This window comes from Microtus pennsylvanicus, chromosome 5, assembly GCF_037038515.1.
Source record: "Microtus pennsylvanicus isolate mMicPen1 chromosome 5, mMicPen1.hap1, whole genome shotgun sequence".
Lineage (NCBI taxonomy): Eukaryota > Metazoa > Chordata > Mammalia > Rodentia > Cricetidae > Microtus > Microtus pennsylvanicus.
The window spans coordinates 101,567,798-101,585,727 of record NC_134583.1 but is presented as its reverse complement, the minus strand read 5'-3'; the positions used below and the strand labels follow the sequence as shown (position 1 = coordinate 101,585,727).

General features: G+C 37.8%; 1 protein-coding gene across 1 annotated transcript in view; it reads left to right on the top strand.

Annotated features, from left to right (window-relative positions):
• Positions 1-344: 344 nt before the first annotated feature.
• Tmc1 (transmembrane channel like 1) overlaps positions 345-17,930 on the top strand; it is a gene marked incomplete at its 5' end in the record, with an annotated part of 100,745 nt that continues 83,159 nt past the window's right edge. Inside the window, 4 exons of the mRNA XM_075975253.1 lie at positions 345-354; positions 3,387-3,434; positions 7,351-7,510; positions 15,211-15,339. Of these exons, the coding sequence (XP_075831368.1) occupies positions 345-354; positions 3,387-3,434; positions 7,351-7,510; positions 15,211-15,339 (347 nt within the window). The remainder of the gene's footprint in view (positions 355-3,386; positions 3,435-7,350; positions 7,511-15,210; positions 15,340-17,930) is intronic.

The window sequence follows — 17,930 nt, the reverse complement described above, 5'->3', positions numbered from 1 at the left end:
GGATAATTTTATGTCAGCTTAACACAGATAGAGAATTATGTGACAGAAGAGAACCTCAATTGAGAAAATGCCTCCATATGATCTGGCTGTAGGACATTCCTTAATTAGTGATTGATGGGTGAGGGACCAGCCCATTGTGGGTGGTGTCATCCCTGGACTGGGGGTCCTAGGTTTTAAACAGTGGTTCTCACCCTTCCTAATGCTGTGACCCTTTAATACAGTTCCTCATGTTATGGTGACTCATAGCACAAAATTATTTTGTTGCTACTTCATAACTGTAATTATTGCTACTGTTATGAATTGTAATGTAAATATCTGATATGTAGGATATGTAATGTGTGTCCCCCCAAAGGGGTTGCAACACACAGGTTGAGAAACACAATTCTATAAGAAAGCAGGCTGAACAAGCCATGCTGAGCAAGCCAGTAGGCAGCACAATTTCAGGGCCTCTGTGCCAGCTTTTGCCTGCAATTTCCTGCCCCGTGTGAGTTTCTGAGCTCACTGCTTTTGATGATGAGCTGTTATATCATTGGGTCTCAACTTTCTAATGCAGTGACCCTTTAATACAGCATCTTGTGTTGTGGTGCCCCAAATATGAGATTATTTTCATTGCTGCTTCATAACTGTAATTTTGCTATTGTTATGAATTGTAATATAAACATCTGTGTTTTCCTGTAGTCTTTGGGGAGTCTCAACGAACAGCTTGAAAACTACTGGGCTAATGGAAGTACAAGCCAAATAAACCTTTTCCTCTCCAAGTTGCTTTTGGTCATGGTGTTTCATCATAGCAATAGTAATTCTAAACTAAGGCAGTGGGTTGACATTTGCTATTGTCTTCAGCTGTTTCCATATTCTGTATTCTGATTAGACCCTGCTCTAGGAGCAATCTTACGCAATCAAAATGTCTTCCTAGGAAATTCTTTGACGAAAGAAGCTTGGAGGTGGCGTTAATTGCAAATAAGGAACATGACCTCTGTCAGTCAGACTGTAATCTTCTCAGATTTGCCTTCATTACTACAAAGTCTTTGTAGTGACATAAAAATTCTGCTAGCAACAGAAGGCACACGTCCACCCTGAACAAAAGGACATTGAGTTCTGCAGTCCAGGGCTGATGTTGATAGATAACATTTTTGCATATCTTAAACTTTTTATGGCGATAATATTTAAAAGCAAAAAGTGCTTCACAATAGTCTGCTTTGTGGATGAAATTTACATCTTTGGCATGTGTTGCCTTTTTGATATGTGTGTCAGGAAAAAGAGAACCTTTTGTTTTAAAGATAGAGTCTCACTAGCTAGCCTTAGCTGGCCTGGAGTTTGCTATATAGAGCAGGCTGCCTTCAGACTCACAGAGATAGGCCTGTATCTGCCTCTTGAATGCTGTGATTAAAGGTCTTACCTTTGACAGAGAAAATCAGCAACACAGCCAGAAGATGTTTGACCCACTCATACCAACATTGTTTTCCATGATGGCATTTTTAGATTTATGCCACTCCATCTTAAATTATGACAAGTTTTTAGACTCTGTTTTCTTTCTGTTGTTAAATTTTGCTTGCGTGTTTATAGGTGGTATGCCTCTGTATGCACGTGTGTGTATGCGTGTTCCCATGTTTAAATGCATACATGTGTACAAACCTGTATAGACCTGGAGTCGATGTTGGGTGTTTTTCTCAGTTGCACCACACATATATTTATGGAGGCAGAGTTTCTCCCGATGCCTCAACTCGGGGACTCTGGTTACGCTAGTTAGCCAGATGACCAGTCTGCCCAGGACCTAAGACCTCAGCCTCAGTGTTGAGATATCAGGAGGCTGCGACTCATGCCTGACTTTTTCATGTGTTTTGGGGTCCAAACTTCAGTCCTTCTACTTCTCCAGCAAGAGTGTGACTGAGCCACCCTCTGGCCCCTAGCTCGTAGTTTCCATAAGAACTTACTGAGCTCTCCTAGCAAGTAGTGATGCCTGCAGCGATAAATTCAACTTCAGCATTCGGGAGAACACTAGGAAGATTCCACCAATTCCCACACATTTCTTATATTATTGTACTGTTAAAACTTTTTATAAGAAAGTTATTTGTCTTTCAAAGACAAATGTAATATGTACTCGCTCATAAGTGGCCTTTAGACATAAAGCAAAGGAAAATCATCAGCCTACAATTCACAATCCCAGGGAATTTAGACAACAGAAATGACCCTAAGAGAGACCTGCCTGGATCTAATCTACAGGGGAAGTAGGAAAGATGAGATATCCTGAGTAAACTGGGAGTGTGGGAATCATGGGAGAGGGCAGAAGTGGAGGGAAGAGAAAGGGAGAAAAACAAAGAGCTCAATAAAAACAATAAAAAAGAACATTATATTCCCTTATAAAAATGAACCATGGCTGACATCAAAATGTTTGAGAGTTTGGGTAAGGGATAGATAGAAGGCTTGAGTGTTAAAGTCATAGGTTCCCACGTTGACATGGAGGACCACATGCTGGGACCTTTAGGCTGCACTGATACAAGGCTGTAACCGAAATAGGGAAGACCCAACTTTTTACATGTTTATACAGGATTTATTTTTTTTTGGGGGGGTGATTCTTGGAAAACTAGGTTGGAATGAATTATTCTCCATTTTACAGTAGTAAGTTTGGTAAAATCGTGATTAGGAATAGGAGGCTGATACACAGACACAAGTGTCTTAGCTGTGCAGGTGATGAAACGTGGACTTGTGTGGGGGTTTGAGTCAGGGCCTCCGATATAGCCCTGAGTGACCTTGAACTCAGACTTTCTGGCTCACTCTCTGGAGTGCTGTGATTCTGAGTGTGTTTTTAGTTTTGTCATTGTGTGTCAGTTTGTGCCCAAAGAGGATCTGAGGAAACACCAAATGGGAAACAGCAGTAATCTGGGGATCTCGGCAGGAGTGGAATTGGGTCACCAAGTATCAGCTTCCTACATCATGTATTTAATAACAATTGGATTTTATAATGTTTTGAAAAGCCATATATTTTGTAATAGTTAGATTTTTGTATTTACTATATAATCAGAAAAGAACTAGTTTAAAAAAATAGAAAAAAAGTTTTAAAAATATTCATTTCTTTGTGTGTGTGAAGGTTTTACCTGTATTTTTATGTATCACTTGTGTGTCTGGTTCTTTGGAGACCAGAAAAGGATACCAGGTCCCCTGGAACTGAAATTACAGATAGTTGTAAGCTGCCTTGTGGGTGCTGGGATTCGAATCTTGGACCTTCTGTAAGAACAGAAAGTGCTCTTGCTGCCTGCACCATCTCTCCAGTTCTCATTTTTTTTCTCCACCCGCACAGAACCCTTATGATAAAAACGATGACAGTAGAGGCAGTGGCTGACTGTTCCACAGGCATTGAAGTGATTGCTGTTCTTGTCTTTCTTCAACAGTGCAGATCAAAGTGGAGGAGAAAGAAGACGACACGGAAGAAAGCTCAAGTAAGGAAGGGTGGGCTCCTAGGGAAGAGTTTCCAGCCCATGGTAGGGCATGCACCTGCCATCTTGTCTCCTGAGCCACTGCATACAACTACAGGAATGTGTGGGCATGCTTTCTGCCAATCTCATTGACCAGTGAATAGAATCCTCACAACCTCCATATACACACACACACATGAATGCACACATCACACACACACACGCACAAGCACACACACACACACACCTTACAAATGGTTCGCTGTGAAGAAAATAGTAATGTTTAACATTTTTCTTTCTACTTCTGTTCTATTTTTACTGGGAACACCTTGACTGATGACAAAACAGATTGGCTTTTCCTGAACTGTAATATTTAGTTCATGCTTGCCTTGGTGATACATGAGAGGTAGCACTTTGAAAGCAGAGGCACCTTAATCTCTGTGTGTTAAAGGCTAAACTAGACTGTGTAATAAATTTCAGGCCACTCTGTACACACACATACACACACACACACACCTGTTTGCACATGTTCAGGTTGAATTATATACTAGGATGTTTGGGCTGACCAGATGATTCAATTAAAACAAAAGAACATGTTTGTCTTGTGTGTCCAGTTCTTAGATGGTTTGTATGAACTGCTACATTCTTCTCACTTTGTATAGGCTCAGCTCAAGAGCACGAATCAGGTTTTTTCCAGGCAACCAGGCCACTCATGGGCAGGAATGTTAGAAATATCATTATATGAGCAAACGTTTTGAATTTTTCAAACTAAGAATGAAAGAGCAGTATCTAAGGAACAGTTCATTTTTAGGGACACTGGGCCGACAATTTAATATCCATACAGTGCAAGCAGACCACCAGTGGTACCCTACGAGCTCCATCCCCAAAATGAAAACAGCCTAAAGCTTCTCTATGTCTTGGTTTCATTGCTTAAAAGAATTGACTTGAATTGACTTGTTTTTTTTTTTTGGCATTTGCAATTTTGTCTATTTGTAAAATTTGGCCCTTTCTGGCTCTTCTAGCCCCTGGCAACCACAATTCTATTGTTAACTTCTGAGCCTGAAAAGTTTAGGCATCTCATGTAAGTGTAATCATGTGCTTTTTGTCTTTCTGTGTGGCTTATGCCGCTGGATGTAGCATCTTTAGTGTTCACATGCATTGTATGAAACAGCAGTGTTCCCTACATTTTACAGCTTGAATAGTACATTTCTTGTCTCTGATGATGAATGTTTCCGCTGTTCCTTTATCTTAGCTGTTGTGACTATGAGGTAATCAGACTTCTAGATCTCAGTTGAGTTATTTGGGTTAATGCCTGTGACTGGCATTGCTGAAGCACCAGATACTCTTATTTCCTATTGAAGAATTTCGTGCTTTTTATGGTGGTTGTACAATGTTACCTTCCTACCAGCATTGCACGTGGACTCTAATTTCTTCATATCATTGCCATCATTTATTGTATTTTTGATGAGTTATCCTAGTAACTGATGATATCTTACTGCAATTTTGGTTCCCATTTCTCTTATGATTAAAAGTATAATACATACCTTCATGTCTGTTGGCCATGTTGAATGTCTTCTTTAGAGAGATCTTTATTAAAGTCCTTTAATTATTTTAAAGCATAGACAGTTACTATTATTTTATCTTAAGAGTTCCTTATGTATTTTGGACATTAGTCCCTTTTCAGATACATGGTTTTCAAATAAGTATTTTATTCTGCAGATTTTTTTTAGTGAACTATTTCCATTGTTGCATAAAAGCTTTGTCTGTGATGGGGCCCCATGGCTAAGCACAATGGTTCATTTTTTGATGAGTACAAAGCAGATAAGCATGGCCCAAAGGGAGAGGAAAGGAGACAGGTGTTCTTTCTGCACTGGAATAACTTTTGGAGTTATTCCAAAATCTTCTTTGCATGAAGGAGGCCTGAGGCCCGCAAACACTGAGCTTAAGCCTTTTGAAGTAATACAGTTCTTCAGAGGTGGTACATCTGGAGCATGCTCAGTTTATGTGATACATTCTGGAGCAAGCTCTGTTTAAGGGTATAAGTCAAGGAGAAAAAAAAATAGTCAACGTATTCTTGGGCCTGATTAGCTCAAGGTCATGGGCATATGTATAAAATATTACAATGTAGACAAAAATATTTCCATCTATGTTTAGCAAGCATCCTAAAGATGACTGGCAGAAATATTTCTTGGTATACTAAAGTACTTTTCTCCAAAATGGCTTTAGCCGAAACCATAGGAAAAGGAGATATTGCAGTAGTATTAATGGAGGACTTTGCCCTTGAGGGCAACTTTCTCTCTCAGTTCCTAACTGTACACTAACTACTTTTGGTTTTATTGCTTGTACTTTTGATGTCATGTACAAGAAATCATTACTAAAATCAGTTATTATAAAGCCTTTCGAGCATATATTCTTTGGAATTCTACAGTTTTATAGCCTATATTCAAGGCTAATACATTTTGAATTGATACTTGTTATAGTATAGACTAGGGGTTTAGATCTATTTTTCACAGAGCTATCTGGTTTTTCTAGTGTCGTTTGTTCATGACCTCATTTTCTGTTCTTTGGCATATTTCTGAATATCACTTTACTGTACGTGTTCATGTTTCCTTTGGGACTCTCTGTTCCCTTCTGTTGGGCTATATGGATGTTCTCTATGTCAATAACATTTTGGTTTTATTTATTTATTTTTAAATGAATATTTATTATGTGTACAGTGGTCTGCCTGTATTTATGCTTGGATGCCAGAAGAAGGCACCAGATCTCATTATAGATGGTTGTGAGCCACCATGTGGTTGCTGGGAATTGAACTCAGTATCTTTTGTTAAGAGCTTTACTACATCTATTGATGTGTTCTTTGTCCTTCATTCTGTCAAGGTAGCAACGTTACATTATTTGAATTTTGCACTGAACTGACTTTATATCTCATTTAATTTTACTTGGTTACAGTATGTAGTCTTTTCACTATGTTGTTACATTGAGCTCAATAATGTTTCATTGTGAAAATTTCATCTATATTCATCAGAAATAATCTTCTCTAGTCTTGGGTATGACAGTAGAGTGGGTCTCATGGAATGAGTTAATATTCCTCCTTTTCAATTCTGAAGTGTTTCATAAGGACTTACACTAATACTGAAAAACACCCACTAGAACCATCAGACAGCATTAACTTTTACTTAGACTGTGGGTTCACTGGTCAATCAAGTAAATATAGGTATTATACATTTTTTTAAAGGATGGAAAAATACAATTTCAGAAAACGAAAAGAATTACTTGGAATCAACAATGAAGAAGAGTTTGGTATGGTACCTGTAGTCCCAGGAGCTTGGGAGACAAATGCAGGACAATCCATTGAATCCAGTAGTTTGTACCAGTCTGGTCAAATTAAGCAAACTTCTAAAATGAATACTAAATTCCAAAACAAGGGTGGATAATTTGAACTAGGAAGACTCTCAGGATTTAATCAATTTCTTTAAAACTGTTTCGGTTTGTAGACATTTTCTTGTGAGTTCTGGTTTCTGTCCTAGGAAAACTAGTAATAAAAGCACAATGCTTTATAATTTTACATTACATGTTACATGGTAGCCTTCAAACTCAAGGCTACATTGAATGGTTTTAGAGAAATTATAATATAGTGATAAACTTCAAGATATCAATTTATCTTAATAAATTAGGACTGAAGCTATAAGGATTAATTGTAACGGAGAGACCCATATTTGTATATTTGACTAGATGAACCACAGAGCAAATTAAGTTAGGGGTGTATGTGTATGTATGTGTACGTGTGTGTAAAATACTATTTCATATTACATTGTGAGGAACTAGTAGTTGCACTCACTGATATGTGGCACATTTATTAAAAAGTAAGAATAAACTTGTTAGTGAGAGAAAGCAGGCACTTTCTAATGCTTCTTATTGATGAGTCAACTGTTGTGGTCAGGTGAAGAAGAAGACAAACTACCTAGGAGAGAGAGCTTGAGACCCAAGAGGAAACGGACAAGGGATGTCATCAACGAGGATGATCCAGAACCCGAACCAGAGGATGAAGAAACAAGGAAGGCAAGAGAAAAAGAAAGGCGGAGGAGGCTGAGGAGAGGAGCGTAAGTTATTCCTCCTGTATAGCTGGTGGTATTATTATATAAAAACACGTGAAAGAGGATTGCTCTATGTGGGGACTCACTGGATTTTACATCAGTCATTAAAATTAGTTCTAGTAAGATAGGCTTAAAGTGATTCTGCCATTTTCCTCCACTTGAATATATTTAAATACCAAAATATACTTTTGAAAATGAATACACAGTGAGAATGCACTATGAGAAATTCCCCCGTGAAAGACTTAAATTATTACAGGTTGTTACAATGTTATGGTTGTTTTAAATATTTGAAAATTGTATAGAAAGATCCAGAAGAATGAGCTCTGGTCTCTTTAGCTTATGGAGAAGTATTTGGTAAAATTCTACTAAATGCAGTACAGGAGCTATCCGCACAAACTTTTACAGTTTTATAGTGTTATTAATAAAGAAAATGGGTGGTGGTGGTGCACGCCTTTAATCCCAGCACTTGGGAGGCAGAGGCAGGCGGATCTCTGTGAGTTCGAGACCAGCCTGGTCTACAAGAGCTAGTTCCAGGACAGGCTCCAAAACCACAAAGAAACCCTGTCTTGAAAAACAAAAAAAACAAAAAAAAAAAAGAAAAGAAAAGAAAATGAGTATAAGACAGAGTTGTATGTAGTATTCAAAGCCTAAAATATTAGCTGCTGGGAATTTTGTAGAAAGAAAGTATGCTGGCTTTTGTTATAGAAGGTTAGGGACACACACATGCACACACACAAATTTAATTTGTTTCTTGTTGTTTTGAAGACAGGATCTCACTGTTGGTTGCCCTGGAACTCACTGTGTAAACCATGCTGGCCTCTGAAGTGCTAAGATTAAAGGTGTGAGTCACCACAGTCAGTTCATACTTATGTTAAAAAAATTCAGCATCTTTTAGCTTCAGACTTTTATTTCTGACACTGTAGAGAGTAATGTATTTAAACGCTATTTTTAAAAGATCCAAGAAGATAAGTTTTTGGATTACTGGAAATTTGCGGGTGGCAAGAATTGAGGGAAAGCGTTCCTGCACACATCTAGTCTGTGAAACCGAGGCTCTGTGAAAAAGATTCCAACAAAGAGCTAGCCTGTTCTATACCTGCAGGTTATGGGCTTTGTGGACTACCATCAGGCAATACGACCCAGTACTCTTCTTCTCACTGAGGAATGTCCTCACCTAATCCTCCCAAGATGGTGCCTTTCAGTGTTCAATAAGTCTATTGCACTAACTCCGGAAATAATCATTATTTAATGAAACCATATGGAAAATTGTCAGGTAGGGAGTAAAGCTCTGCCTTAATAGACTGTACTTTTTTTAAAGAAATGTTTTAGTTTAAGTTTTGAATTTCCCTTCCACTGTTATTTCTTGTTCCTCCTCCTTAAATACCATGGTGTCATTTGCTTTAGATTTTAGCTCTGATATTTTTTATTTGTATTTTCTTTTTAACAAGAAATTTTTTAAAAACTTAAAAATGTAATTCAATAAAATCCCATGTAATGTTATGCTGGTTAGTGCTATATACAGGAATATGTCCTGTTAGCAAAGCTTGTTCTTTTTAGGAGGGATTTCATCATGAAAACATCGCCAATGTAGACATGTGTTCCACAGATTCCACAGAATTTGCTTTTCCTCCTCATTTATACTTGGGAAAAAGAATCTAAGAAGATATATATCGGGCTGGAATTTTTCTGCTTGCCTGCCCTCTTAGGGCTCTCATTCAAAATGCCCAGCCTCTGGGAAACAGGTCCATGCTCACCAATTGTGTCTTCTTCTATAAGAGTATCTCATCTCAGTTGGTCTCATTTCCATTTTGGTTCTGAGGATTCTAGAGTTACTCCTCATCTCCCAAACCTTCCCCATAGATAACTTTAATATCCTCAGAATTTTCAAATTATATTGCCAAAGCTCTGTATATTTAGTGTTGGCATTCTGACTAATATTTTAGGGTCTATTTTTCTCTGCTTTTCTTTGTTAAAAAGGAAAATATACTTTTAAAACTCATTTTGAAGAAAATTAGTAGGCAAATGAGGACACATTGGTTTAAGTAAATTAATTGAGAATCTTTCTTCTTTAAATATTCAAGCAAAGCCTCAGGGAGATTCCCTTACCCTCACAAACATTTAAAACCAAGTAAATCTAATACTGTAATGCTATCTTTGGTGATGGTTAAGACATATTGCCTTGGTAGATGCTGTAGATTATTTATAGTGATATCACAGGCTTTTCCTGACCCACTTTTGAAAGAGTAAGCAAAATGTTGGTAGTAGTGAAAATTCAGTATGTTATCCTTTCTTTTTCCTCACAACTGTTGGTAAGCTCAAGATAGAAAGCCTTTCTTGCACAGAGCAGTTCTAAATTTTAGAAGGTAGAACATATGTCATATGTAATATATATATATATATATATATATATATATATATATATATATATATATATATCTTTGAGTGGTTCCCAGATAAGCAGTTTCCTTCTAATTCCAATGAGCATAATTTAGGTGCTTGGGTATTTGAAGGTAACTTATCTGCCAAGCACACTCTGAAGCACAGCAAAATCCTCTTGGGACTTACCAACAATTAACAACAAAGTCTTAAAAATATACAATTTTGGGTCACTTCCTATAAGAACGGACCTCTTCCCATGTCATGGAAACATTTCTGTAGAGCATTGCTGTGTTCTAGGACACTTTAATTAAATTATCGGGTTCAGGGTGCGAACTCAATGTTAGGCAGGAAAGTTTGATACATATTTCTTTAATAAATATTTATCCAGACCCCCAAATTTATAGTCCAGTAAAAGAGAAGCTACTCAGATACAAACTTTTATGAAATAAGATAGAATGTACATGCTGGAGAAAAAAGATGAACAAAGTTATTTGGAGACTGAGAGAAGAGAAAGTTCCTAGAAAATCAGAGATACACAAAAAGTTGATTGGTGTCAGAAAGTTCTCTGTTAGATGGTCGCTTATATTTGGCATGTAAATTCATAAGCTTTGAAGCCATTCATACATCGATTGCTCATAGCTCATTCTTTTATCCCTACTGAGACTTTCGTATATAGTGGAACTCAGTAATGTAGTACATTATTGTACTTACTGTACACATAGGATATTTGGGAATAGGGGGCCAGTTAACGATTTGAAATATCAGATAACTAACTTACTAATCTTAAAGTCTTCTCATTGTAAACTGACCCCATTCTTGAGAGTTTCATGTATCTAGTTACTTTTACAAGCTTTTTTTATTTTCAAAAGGAACATGTCTTAGGATTTGTATTTGTATCTATAGCTACGTAAAAACAAGTTCAATTATTTTTGTCAAAACATTTCTAACCTTTTTAAGACTAACCACCACAACCTATATATTGCTTCAGATTGTCACAAGTATTTTATGTCATTGTTATACAGTATCACAGTGTTTTGTATAATAAATACCAAATAATTAAAAAAAAACAATGATAATCTAAATTGTATCTTAGTAAATGTCCACACATAGTTTTCTTGAACCAAGATTGCTGTTTTAAGTAAAATTTATGTACTAGTTTGCTTCCTGTTGCTGTGAGAAAACACTGACCAAAAGCAGCTTGTGGAGGGAAAGGGTTTGTTGAAGTCAGTGGTTCTCAACCTTCCTAATGCTGTGTCTCTTTAATACAGTTCCTCATGTTGTGGTGACTCCAACATAACAATTATTTTTGTTGCTACTTTATAACTCTAATTTGATACTGTCATGAAACATAATGTAAATATATGATACGCAGGGTAGTTGATTCACAATTCCCGTGAAAGGGTCATTTGACCACCGAAGAGAGTTGTGACCCACATGGTTTAAACATTTGCTTCACAATCTGTCACTGAGAGAAGTCAGAGAAGGAAATCAGGAACAAAGATAAAACCATGGAGAAAAGCTGTTTACTGACTTTTTCCCCTTGGTTGGCTGGTGAAGCTACCTTTCTTGTACAGCCAAGACCGATCTGACAAATGTCAGCTAGGCATTTGTGTATCAACTAGGAAACAAGAAAATTCCTAACGCATATGCCTACAAGCCAACCTAATAGAGGCAGTTCCTCAACTGAGCTTCCCTGTTCTTAAGCACATTGAATTGTCAAGCAAGGTTGGCATACTACCACTAGAAAGTGTTAGTTTATAGGGGCAGTCTGAAATTTTTTTTGAGAAGGCATATTTAGAAACAATAGAAAATAAGTAGGAGATTACAACAATCATTTTCTAGCCTGGTCTGTAATCTGAAAATGTGTGTTTTTTTACAATATAATTAATCAATTAAAAATAGCTTTCCCCCATATTCCCATTGTGTCTAGCAATAAACTTAGTCAAGTATAAAATATGTTTTTCAATAATAATGAATAGTTTACAATTTTTCAATCTGGGTCTAATGAGGAGAGAGACTTCAACAGTAAATTGAATCCTGAGAAATTTATATGAGAGTTGTTAGGGGTTATACATAAAAGTCTTGTTAACTAGGTCTTTGGAAACTGAAATATGATGGCAACAGCTGTAGAAGTCAGACAGCATTCATAAACTGCTGGTGTAGGAGGTCCTTCTGCCTTTGTGTTGCTTTCGTTGGTTAATAACGAAACTTCTTTGGGCCTGTTGATAGGGCAGAACTAAGGTGGCTGAAGAGACAGCTGTGGGTGCAGGGAACCAAACTTTTACATTTTTGGTTGTGAGCCTAGCCTTTATCAGTATGGATAAAACTATGCCCATACTCCCAAATATTGTTTATAATTGTTTGATGTGGGAGTGTCATATATCAATCTGTTGATTTCATTGGTTAAGTAATAAACAAACTGCTTGGGCTCATAGCTTAGAACATAGGAGGGTGGAGTAAACAGAACAGAATGCTGGGAGGAAGAGGAAGTGAGCTCAGACGGACAGCCCTGCTCTCTGGAGCAGAGACGCCGTGCTCCCGGCTCCTGGGCAGACACACGCGATGAAGCTCCGACCCAGGATGGATGTAGGCTAGAATCTTCCCGGTAAGCGCACCTAGCTGTGCTACATAGAATATTAGAAATGGGCTAGTCCAGGTGCGAGAGTTAGCCTAGAAGAGGCTAGATAGAAATGGGCCAAGCAGTGATTAAAAGAATACAGTGTCCGTGTAATTATTTCGGGGCATAAGCTAGCCAGGCGGCCGGGGTGCTGGGAACGCAGCCCCACCGCTCTTATTACTACAATTGTTTGTTTACATTTAATTGGGGGATATGATATAGATATGAATAATTTGCATTGGTATGATTCTTGGTTTATTGATACAAATTTAAGGTCAATTTTGTTATATGTATATGTATTTCTGATCTTGATTACGGTATTGCAATTGTATCGTTCAATTACAAAAATGTAATGTATAATTAAGAAATATAGGTTAATAGATAATCATCTATAATAGTCAAGATTGTAGTCATGTTAGTTAGATTTTCTAGAATTATAGAGATATATTTCAGTTAGATAGGTATTCTTCAAATCTTTCAGAGACCTTCAGACTATGGCATTTAAATGCTTTAAGAACTTAGAACTTTTCATGACAGTGAGACACATCTGTTCCTGGCAATACCAATCTATTTCAAGAGGAAATTGGGCATCAAAGAGGCTCCTTATGGAGTTGATTAGCCATTTGGGCAAGAAACTGCTCTTGCCTGGACTCCTTCATGGCATGCTGAAAAAACCAGATATGCAAAACCCACAGAGAAATGACTGCTGAACTTGCCTAAACGTGAGATGATCCTTTGGGGTTCCTGCTTCATAAAAGAGTCTGCGAGACATTCTGCAGGATACAAAAGAAAGTGATTGAACGGTCTTTAAAATTTCCTGCTTCATGGAAAAGTATGCTGAGTACTATGGGCTTGTAGGCTGAAGATGGATGTCCTAATGGTACAGAAGAACTTTGGTGACTGTCCAGGCAGCAAGATGTCTCTGTCAATTCTAGAGTTTTGAAAGTTACTTACAATGCATTTCTTGTTTACTTAGGCAATAGTATATCCTTCTAGAGTCTTTGATGAAGTTGAAGAATAGATAGATAGTCATAGTTATTGTTTTCCTTAGTTCTGATAAAAGATAAAGTAAATAGAAATATTGTAACTGTAATTCTTGCTTAATACCTGTTATATATAATTTTACTTTGTTAAAGTTAAAACCTTTATATTTAAACAGAAAAGGGAGGTGATGTGGGAGTCCCCTCTGTGTGTTGTTTCTATTGGTTAATGAATAAAGAAACTTCCTTGGCCTAATAGGGCAGAACCTAGGTAGGCAGAGAAGACAGAACTGAATTCTGGGAGGTAGAAAACAGTGTCAGGAGATGCCTTGGACCCATCGCTGGAGATAGACATGCTGAGACTTTGCTGGTAGGCCACGACCTCGTGGTGATATACAGATTAATAGAAATGGATTAAATTAATATGTAAGAGCTAGCCAATAGAAATTAGAGCTAATGGGCCAAGCAGTGATTTAATCATACAGTTTCTGTGTGGTTATTTTAGGGCTAAGCTAGCCCAGCAGCCAGGACAAACAAGCAGGCCCTTCTCCAACAAGTTGGAACCCTGGAAAGGATTAAAATGAAAATGTGATGTGCAGAGGAGAGATCCAGGGAGCTGAACCCTGAAGCTCCATGGAGGACTGATGCACAGAAGAACTGGTTATACTGGGGGAGAGGATGAAGCTAATTCTTCTAGTATTGGAGAAATAACAGAATAGACTCACCTCCAGCTATGGAAGAGCCATTCAGCTTCTGGAGTAAAGTGTTGCCAAGAAGGAAGTGTCAGTCTAGGAGACAAAAGGAAGTAGACAAGAAGTCAAAGATGAGAAGGTAGTTAGTGATTCCTACAGTCTGAATATAAAGTTGAGTCTGATTATGAAGCGAAAATATGACTTATAGAGCTCCAGTCTCAGTACTATAATATTAAGTATGAAAGGGTGTATTTAAAACTGATACACTAGCCTAATAATTAAAACAATCTATTGCCAACAGTTTGATTTCTATAATATAGTATTATGTTGCTCCACTAAAACCATGTGACTCATGGTTAGATTTTGTTTTCTTTTGCTTCCAATTTTGCAACAGTAGGATCACAGAAAAGAGAACGCGGTATCTGCTTAGTGAGAAGCAAAATTCCTTTGAAGGCGTCTTCAAAGCATTCGCCTCCACCAAAAGCATTTCAAGTTGAATTTTATCAAATGAAGTTTTGGGTGTAATTAACAGATTAGGCTTCCTCTGAGAAGCAGTTTCATTTTTTTCCCCGTGTTTCAATTTTTCCCCTTTTCTCTTGAGACAGGGCTAATTTAAAATGTCTAAGGACACTTCAAAGATGTCTTCACCTTTAATTCATTATCCTTATTGAAAAATAAGGTTCTTAAATGAAATATAGACTTGGAGAGGATAGCTGCCAAGGGGAACAGAGGAGAGAAGTGTGTATCTTGATGAATATGTAGCCATTCTTTCCACAGCTCCCTTGTTCTGACAGCTGGAGGCTGAGGACATAAAAGAACAGTTCCATTTTGAGCATTAGAATGCAAATAGCATTGTTGAAAGTTATAATAATCCCCAAGCCGGATGGACGTCAGTGCAGTGTTGAGATGTGAATTCTCGAGCTTAGGGGACTCCTCATTGACTTTGGGCAGCTGAGTTTGAAAAGGGGGCTTGGGTATCTGACAGGAGCCATTTTAGCTTTGGAAATGGAACAAAGTTTAACCTTTCATTTTCTTTTAAAGGGAAGAAGAAGAAGAGATTGATGAAGAGGAATTAGAGCGACTGAAGGCACAGTTGGATGAGAATAGACAGATGATTGCTACTGTCAAATGCAAACCTTGGAAAATGGAGAAGAAAATTGAAGTTCTCAAGTAGGTTGCTGCTTTCACATGCAGAAACATAGCTCTCAGAAATCGGATTACCCATGTATTATAGATAATGCTATAGTCACATGTGTGCATGTGCCAGAGAGCTTTGGGATTAATAACTATAAACTGAAAACAATTTTGAACATTAGCATGTCGGCTCGTGTAACTTCTGTGGTCACCTTGAATTATCTGCTCCTGAAATTGGGCTTGCTTAGAAACTATTCCTGTGCAAACAGTGTTTGACGTTTATAGGTCTGTGTGGTCCTTTGCTTTTGTTTCTCTATAGCTTCCAGATCCTAGTGAACTTTTCCATCTTGGCTCTCATGAAGGCACAGGGAGGCTGCCAGGACACTAGAACGGTGAATGGGATTAAGTTGAGGCTTATGCTACCAGCTAGTTCTTGGTCACACGTGAGTTACCCGTTTGCACTCTCATGTAGACTGCTGAGGTGGGTGTAAACAGAGACAGCACGCAGCTTTCTAAATGTCTCGTGTGCAAAATCAAGTGAGCATCTCTTTCTGGGGCCGGGGTCGGGGTAAGCAGATAATGTTGTTTTCCTTGCTGTGACCTTCGGAGTGGCAGGCTGTGCAAAAGAACATGGGTGTGTTGATACCTATGTCTGCATCTTTCGATTCTGTCACAGATGTTGTTTTCACAGGAGACAGTTTTATATATGGTGGTGAGTTTCCCAAGCTATCTTCTCTCCAGCCCATCTCACCAGTAATGCTGTCATGTGGGAGGGTCACCTAATTGGTGATGGCAATGATTAAAGGAACTGAAGGAAATCTCAGGACTGTTCTCTTCTAGACCTTACTCTGCTAGAGTCAGTTTATTATTTGAGGAAATTATTTTAGTTTGTAACTTCCTGAGAGCTTAGTTATGTCATTAAAAAAAAATAAAACCACCTTTTGTTTTTGGATCTGCCTTTCCTTCACAGAATTTGTTTGGCTTTACCTTATATATTAAGGTTGTCTAAGCTCCAACAATATTGTCTCTGGTGGCAAGCACCATTCCATTCTGTGTATGTATATGTGGTGTGTGTGTGTGTGTGTGTGTGTGCCTGTGTATAGTATCTGTGAATATCTCTGCACATGGCCCATTCACCTGTTTGCATATCAAAATACTTTTAATGTAATGAAATGTTAATACTGTTTTCATAGGTTTAGAAGTGTCCTTATCGACAACCTACAAGTCCCTTCTGGCTCCTGAAATATATTTTGAGATATAAACAGAAAATGAAATTCCTAAACCTGGGATACACACACACACACACACAAAAAAAAAAAAACTAAATAGAGAAGTTTAGGCATTATAAAATAATGTCATGGACTTTAAGAGAATAAAATTGAGGAAGAATGCCAAGGAGCAGCCTGAAGCTATAGAAAGACCATTTCACCCTAATCTCCCCCCACACCACAACCACACAGCCCCCTCCACAAACAAACACATATACACCTTTACCAGCAGCTCCCATGTGGGACGGTAGAGTAGATACAGGATTCAAACTTGAGGTTGAATTTCTTGTCTTCAATTTACTGGCTGTTCAAACTCGAAGGAGATGTAGAGTTTTTCTGACTCTGTTTCTTATAAAATTATATTTATAACATGACATGGCATAGAAAACATCTGGGACAGTGTCAGCACACAGCACAAATCTGGGAAGCACCCCCGAACTCCAAAATGTATAAAATTTCTAAAATTGATTGTAGACAGGTTTAACGGTTTGGGGCTAGTCAAGAGAAAAGTCTAAAGAATAGCTGCTTAGGGTTATGAGGGTGTTGGGAGTCATTCAGTAGTCATTCCCAAATCTTTACTATTTATATTTTAATTTTTTTGAGATTGTAATATAATTACATCATTCCCTCTTCCCTTTATTTCCTCTTTTCAAATTCATAGCCTCTTTTTTTCATGTGTTTCTTACATACATTAATCCAACCTGCTTAGTCGATAAAATGTTCCTTGTGTGAGCGTTTTCAGAGTTGAACATTTAAAGAACATTTCACACTAGGAAAATAAACAACTTCATGGCTCCCAGTCAAAAGACAGTAATGGAGTTAGGAGCATAACCCAGTGGTAGGGCACATGTCTTGTGAGGTTCTTGGTTCAAATGCCAGCACTGCAAAAGTGGATGGGGGGAATGATGGTTAAGCAGTTGCCATGTAGGTAGGCAGCTTTGGAAATTATGAGCGCTCTAGCAAGATTCAGGAGTGGGTGCTTTGTATGTTCACAGCAGTGAATTTGGTTCTATAGAGACTAAAGGAACTCCTTCACCTCATCGCCCCACCCATGCATCACTGTGCTTCTCATATGCTCTTTGTGTGTACTCAGTTTAGAATATATAGTCTCTATTCAAATACACAGGACTCTACATAGATGGCTCAAGATAGAAGTCTTTATTTCTTACTCTAAAAACTACTGATATGAGAGCACGAACTAGAGACACTAGCTCTGAGACACAGAAACTATCACTAAGTACATCACTCTGCATAGATGACATGTGTAGGGAGAAGGGGAAAGTGTGCACCATTTTTTTTTCATTTACCTAAAAGTCAAGGATAACTTATATTACTTATCTATAAAATTTCTATCACTGC